The sequence below is a fragment of the Nicotiana tomentosiformis genome, chromosome 5 (genome assembly GCF_000390325.3).
Source record: "Nicotiana tomentosiformis chromosome 5, ASM39032v3, whole genome shotgun sequence".
Classification (NCBI taxonomy): domain Eukaryota; kingdom Viridiplantae; phylum Streptophyta; class Magnoliopsida; order Solanales; family Solanaceae; genus Nicotiana; species Nicotiana tomentosiformis.
This window is the reverse complement of record NC_090816.1, coordinates 19,107,934-19,115,464: the sequence shown is the minus strand read 5'-3', so window position 1 is coordinate 19,115,464 and position 7,531 is coordinate 19,107,934. Positions and strand designations below refer to the sequence as shown.

General features: G+C 33.7%; 1 protein-coding gene across 1 annotated transcript; it reads right to left on the bottom strand.

The window, feature by feature from the left end:
- Positions 1 to 934: 934 nt before the first annotated feature.
- Positions 935 to 5,509, bottom strand: LOC104089107 (CASP-like protein 2B1). Its single transcript, XM_009593927.4, has 3 exons — positions 5,190 to 5,509; positions 4,306 to 4,438; positions 935 to 1,397 (listed from the first exon to the last, which is right to left on the bottom strand). The coding sequence occupies exons 1-3, from the start codon at positions 5,411 to 5,413 to the stop codon at positions 1,149 to 1,151; spliced, it is 606 nt and encodes a 201-aa protein (XP_009592222.1). The 5' UTR covers positions 5,414 to 5,509; the 3' UTR covers positions 935 to 1,148.
- Between the last annotated feature and the right edge of the window lie 2,022 nt (positions 5,510 to 7,531).

Genomic DNA, 7,531 nt, shown 5'->3' with positions numbered 1-7,531 from the left:
ATAATTGCTATGCTTAGTGTGTGACTCGTTGGTTTTTTAGGGTTAGGATTAAAAATGAAGAACCTGCTCCAGAGCGACTACTCCGCCTAGCCTATCTTCCTGCCCGCAAGATTGAATAATTCCTTCATTCTATTCCGGCTATTCCTTTCTGGCGGGTGATTTATTCATGAGCTAGAGAGATAAGAGCTTCGATTCGCAGGCAGGATATAGAAATCGTTGCTATTGGCATAACAGATACACCATAGATTAGCCCAACCCATTCCTCTCATACTAGGGTTGGGTCCTCGCAGTTCTCCCTTTAACACCAACGGTAGATAGGAACCGATTCGTCTCACGACGTGCCGTCCGTTCGCTCTCTATTCAACAAAGGCCATCGAGTAGTATTGACTTATTATTTCACATTGCAAGTTCTTTATTTTTTAGTTAGAATTGATAGATTAATTTTGTCAAACATTTGCATAATGTTATGAAATTATATTTATAAATATTAATTTATTTTATCAAACATGCATTCCATTATGTTCTTACAAAACGTATGTTTTTAATTTTTATAATTAATTAAACTAAATATTATTAATTTAGAAAATATATATCAATTAATTTTACAATAGTTATAAATATATGATGATCAATTAGTGTATATTCAAGAAAATATATGCATCTTAAATACCAATTCTAATATCATTTATACTTATAAAAAATTATTTATAAGCATATATTTATTATATTAACTTTTAAATTTTGATAATTACTTCATTTAAAATTTAATCTAATTATGTAATTATACTTGTGCAACCAAACAGTATGCTTGTAATTACACTGTAATTACTTTATGACAAACAAACAGGTCGTCGTAATTATTAGGTTGTGTAATTACACCAATTCCAATTACCGAGTGACCATCCAAACAGGCCCCAAATAAAGTAGGTAGGCATTCAACCAAGGAAAGACCAGAATCAGTTATTATACAACAGCAAAAAAGACCAAAATCCAGAATCAGTTATTATACAACAGCAAAAAAGACCAAAATCCAGAATCAGTTATCATACAACAGCAAAAAAGACCAAAATCTACCAAGTTACATATCAAGAGCCACTGAAGAGCTAAGGTTGAGCTGCTGCTGCTGCTGCTACTACTAACTCTACTCATCATTTAGCATTACCCTTTCCTCCACTGTTTCCATACAAGCGGAAAAGACTGAAGGCAGAAATACCAGAGAGGACGATCATGCTAAGACTCGCTATTACAGAACTTGCAACGCCTTCACCAGCTTGGTTACAATATTTACCATACATATCGCAGAGTTTCATCCATTGTAACTCTGTTTGACCTAACTTGGAAAATACTGCCGACTGTGCTGCTGCTGCCACCGCAGCCAAATTCAAGTAGGCCATCAACTGCACACACCGGAAAAAGGACATCAATTATAAATAGGATTTACCTAACATTGATAGCATTAAGAAATTTTGCACTATCAGTGTATTTTAATTGATTATAGCATGTTCTATTTTAGTTACCAAATTATATACACAATAACCGGTTCTTATAGGTCATTTTAACCTGATGATATCAAAAAATTGTACCCCGTCAGTACACAGAGGCTAAACTCTTGTAAATATGGTATTAGTGGAGCAAAATATAGTCAAAACCCTGAGATTGAGTAACAATAACCAAGACTCTTTTTTGAATTTCAATAATTACAAACACCTCCAGAAGGTTAAAAGGGTATAGTTTGAGTATTCTGTTGAAAAGAAAAAGTAAAAAACTGAAAAAGATAGTTATATAAGCATATGACCATTGAAACTACCCTTCAAAGATGGCTAACAACATGAACTTCTGAACTATTGGATTTGAACTGGAATTAACAACATACCCAGTATAATCACACATAGTGGGGTCTGGGGAGGGTAGTGCGTACACAGACAAGACATTACCCCTACCTTGTGGAGATAGAGAGGTTGTTTCCAATATACCCTCGGCTCAAGAAAGCATAAGCACCCCATTAATGAAAAGAAAAACAACAAGAGACAACAACGAGAAGCCATGGAAAAAGAGCATAAATAACAACAAGATAGTTAGATGACCGAAATGAAAGATTTGACTGATCTCTATAGATGTGACAGGATGCTTTCTTTCATTTATTTGAGGTGTGTTTCATGTCTGAAGGTTCACGAATTATGAACTATATAATGGTTTATCATAGTGTCTGACACAGGAAAGCAATTCACGCGTGAAACACCAGCTCTCTGATAACTTCTGGAGTTCTCATTGCATTTTTTAAGTTAAGCATATTTAATGTTGCAAGACCAGTCATCCAAAATGCATCATTGCTACATTCAGTTTAGGAACCCTTTTCCTCTTCAGATCACAAGTTAAGACAGTGGCTTAATTTTGATCCCAAGAACTAATAGACTAAGAATTTACCCTTAATAGATGACATCAGATTGTATTAAATGGGAAGAAGACTTAAACCACACCCCGGTGTTCACACCAAATAAATAAATGCGTGACACATATTTGCACATAAACTTTTCCCACTTAATATAGTTAATTAGCATATTTTCACACCTCATTTTATCACTTAACCATGATAAGTAGTACGGTCTGGTACAAACACCGAGTGCTAGTAAACATTTTGCTTAAACGCCCATCAAGGGGGAAATTTTTTCTAGGGAAAGGCCGTAAAAAATCTATTTTTTGCCAACTTAAAACCCGCACACATTTGTTGGTAAGGGTAGATTTAGCGGACAAGATCTTATGGGTATAAAACATGCAAGAAGTGCCTTTTTGTCGCTCCGATTTGTAGAAAAACAGCTAGAGACAAGTAATAAAGGATTTTTCTAATATGGACAGCATTATCCCATAATTTATATGCAGAGAAGGATGCAGTAAACGCTTCTGCACTGATATCCCCTTGGTACTTAGTTATCACGAATACATGTAGTAGAATGTACTAATTGAATTCAAAGCATTCAGAATCAACCAGTCTACTAAATTATCATGACATTCACTTTTAAGTAGTCGCACACGAAGGGCATAGATAAGGAGAATGGCAACCAATTCCACACCATGTCTTGGGTTTTACATGGACGAGAAAATATCAATAATACTTCCTTACAGTTGGGGGTTGGTCTGAAATAGTCCTTTAAATATAAAACCTCAGCAGTTGTACTCCTTTATGTTTACCAAAACTGAGTGATTTTGGTCTCAATTATACTTAAAACACACGGCGTTATTTATATATCACGAAATTGACTTCTCAAAAGCACGTGAACCGTTATAAACTGAAGAAAAAATTCGGATGGACCTCTCCCAATTCATTTCCCTCAATTTGTACCCTAAGAAAAACAAGATCAGCAGCAGAAGCAGGCCAGACACTAGAAGAAACAACAAAAATAAAAACCATATAATTGGGAGGAAATGAATCAAGAGAAGTTCATCTCCATGGTTTTATTCAGTTTAAACGGCTCGCGTGCTTCTTACAAGCCAAGTTTTCGATACACAACCATTGTCGTGTGTTTTAAACATAAAGAGACAAAAAGTGCTCAAGTTTGATAAACATAAAGAACTAGAACTGCTGAAGTGTATATTTTTGAAGGATTACTTTAGACTAACCTCCAGAAATGCAGGGTAAGGCTCCGTACTATCGACACTTGTGGTCCGGCCCTTCCCCGGACCCCGCGCATAGCGGGAGCTTCGTGCACCGGGCTGCCCTTTTTTTTTCTTACTTTAGACTAACCTCCAAACTACTTTTTGGCAGTCTCTCCAGTTTGGACTGAACTACCAACGAATTTTACCTATTTGAGTCATATTTGACCCAAAGATAGTTCTATTCTAGTTCAAGCATTGTACCAACTCCATGTTTAAGAGGCAAACATTAACCAAAATTCCCTCAGTAAACAACCCCATCACATTAACTGGTCCACAATGCATCCTGCGTTCACGCAGGGTTTGGAGAAGGGTCGCACCCCAAGGGGTGTGAGGTAGACAGTCTACCCGATGCAAGCATCGGTGGCTGATTCCACGGCTCGAACCCCATCACACTAACAATGAAGTAAAATAAGGTCCATCTGAGATAAGTACAAGAGGATGTGCCTGACTTGAATCAGCTCAGTTTCTCAAAGATAATGCAAGGGTTCGACTTTTAAAAGGATTAATATCAAAAACCTACTTTTAAGTTTTCACAGCAGAGTCACTAATTATGGAGCTTTGAAAAAGCTCTCTTGTTCTAAATTTTAAGTTAACCTTTGGAATATCAAATTTTTTATTTAAAAATAAAGCAGAATTAAAATGAACCCTTTTTACCTGATCACCAGAAAAAATAGCCCAAGCCAAGGGCTTATTGAAAAGAACACTTCCTCTAATCATACTCAAAATGCACCTTATAACTTGAACCAGTGAGTAAGCAGCAGCTAATCCATTAGCTATCACTAAAAATCTGCAAAAGAAAAGAACAAAAGTTCAAACCTTTAACAAAGTTCAAGTCTTTAACATTTAATCTTTGAAGGGAGAAGGGTCAAATATACTAATCTACTATACAAAATATCTTAATTTTACCATCCATTACATTTTGGGACCATTCATACCCTTATCATTGGTACGAAAAAGTATAATGGAGAGTAATTTTAAACCACAGATTTGAACCCTTTTCCCAAAGTATTTAGCACGTAAAATCCACCCAATCCACACTAGACTCTTGTTAAAGTCAAACAAATTCGAGACAATTTGCTAAAGAACAAAAGTATGTCCGGCTCTGCCCGTGCACAAATCATTTCTTGTTCACGCAGGGTCCGAAAAAGGACGCACCCATGGGTGGGATGTAGACGGTCTACTTTAATGCAAGCATTAGTCGTTGTTTCCACGGCCCGAACCCGTGACATGTAAGTCATACGGAGACAACTTTATTGTTGCTCCAAGTGCACTAAGTTCCCGTTATGTGCGGGGTCCGAGAAAGGACAGAGTCTATTATAGGCAGCCTTACAGCTCGAACACGTGACATCCTGGTCACATTGCAGCAACTTTATCAGTTATCCTAAGACTATCTCCTTCACCCCTTTCATAAACCGATGGTAAAATTAAGATATTTCATACAGTGGAGGAGTAAATTTGGACATTTTCCGATCTTTGAATTACAAGCTAAACAACCACACACACAAAACAAATAGAAAAAGAGAGCAAAAACCACTTACACAAGAGATTTCATGTCAGTGAACTTAGCCTTTTTCTGAATTGAGAATATAACTCTAACTTGACTATCAGTACCTATAAGAACAGCAGCAAGAACTGCTAAACCACAAATTAAACACCTTAATATCAGCTCAGCTAATCTCACTCTCTTATCAATTACCTTCAAATTACTCCTATGATGAATTGGAACATTCCCTGGACTTACTCCAATACCCAAATAACTCATGGTTTTTACACTAAGCCAATTGCCCACAAACTCCCAAAAGTTTAGAAATTTATTTGTAGTTCACAGGAAAGTTTGCACAACAGTACAAAAACATCATTGCCCGTGCCACTTATATATATCGGAGAACCCCACTAAGCTTTAATTATTTTAATATTTTATTAGTACATATTTTTGGTGGTAGATTTTATTTTAACTTTTTTGGGCACTATTATTAAATTAGCAGATTTGTAGTGATTGAGCTTAAATGTAGCTCTGCTGCACTGTGCCAAGTGCCAGGTGTTCCTACTAGTTAGTGGGTTTAGCTTCACACAACCAAAATATGGAAAAGAAATTAAGGGGTAGTTTGGTATAAGCAAAAATAATCCTCGGAGTACGGTCTTATCCCTTGTTGAGTTACTGGTTATCAATAAGTTATTCCATGATTAAAAATAGTATCGGGACAGTTAATACCTGCCAGAGGGTGGAAAAATAATCTCAAGATAAATATAATTTTTGAATTAATACAACATATCAAACAATCAATAAAAAATAATACCAGGATAATTAATTCAAACATAACTAATCTCAGCATAATTAATACCGCGATTTCTCTCTTTGTTTTAATTTATACGACACATTCTGCTTATCAATAATCAATTTAATTTATTTTTGAAGCTAAATTAAATTATCGTGTAAATTGAAACGGATGGAGCAATAAATATTGAGTTGAATGAGAGCAATCTGACATGTGGGGTTGAGCAATTAAGGACTAGGTTGGGAAAGAAAACTTGAAATTTTGGACTAAATGTTTTGGGAAGAACCAACATGTTTCTTGTCCCAAGATAATGCTTGAGAGAGAAAGGAGTAGGGTGTGCCTTTAATTCTCTTAATTCAGTGGTAGGTATAGTGGAATTTATGATTGACCCATTTCTCTGTGACGAATAGCAAAAGGGTCACAAGTAGATGGTTCACTTTAATTTGTTGTTTTAACTAACTTCTTTGTATCTTTTTTTTCTTCTAAGTTTTTGGTAACAAATAATGGAATGTGAACATGTGAAAATTATTTATATTCCCCAAGTTTGCTTTAAACAATTATCATTCTACTCTTCATATTAAAGATGACTTCTTAAAATACTTATTCTACCCTCTATAATTTTTAACTCTTTTTTTTTTATTCTTTAACATAATTATATTATTTATTTTAATTTATATTATCGACTTATCTATAGACAAATTTAAAAAACTTTTTCGTAACCAAAAAGAGTGAGAAGTAGTAGTCAAGCATATAAGTTAATGATGTTCAATAATGAAATAAATGAGAAAAATATAAAAAATTAGAATAAATAATTTACTCGTATCAGTAATTTTATTAATAGCAATCAAAAATTTATTTACAAAACTGAGAATAAAAGAGAGTGAAAATTTTATAAATTATAAAATGCAGGTAATAAAAAATAATGGGCATAAAATACAGGTAAAGTTTATAATAAAATTTGCAAAAATTATCTATTTAAACTTTACATGAGCTTTAATTATAATTTTTTAAAAATCTAGTAATAACAATCAAAACTCAAAAATTTATATACACCATAGATAATAATAAATAGTGAAACTTAAAATCACACGCACACACCAACATACATTATATGCATTTTAATATACATAATATTAAAATAATAATAATAATAAATTAGCAATAAAATTTGTGTAATAAATTCATAATATAATTATTTTATTTATAATGTTAGTGAACTTTAGATTAAATTATATAAATAAGATAGAGTATTTTTAACTTATGAATAAATACTTGCATTAAAAAATATCTAAATAATATTTAAAAAGGTATTACATATATGGAGAGTTAAAAATATCAAGGGTAAAAAAGACATTGTGTAACACGAAAGGATGAAAATGGCAATTGTTCAAAATTGGAGGATGAGTTTGATTTTTAGAGTAAACTTGGGAAATGTAAATGATTTTCACCCAGTTTTGTATCTCAGTCTCAGTTTATACGATACTTTTCGCTTTCCGAGTCAAATAAGAAAATCTTCGACCACGATTTCTTGTATACGATATTTTTCGCTTTCCGAGTCAAACAAAAAAATCTTTGTATGCCCTTTAAATATTTTAAATTGTTAG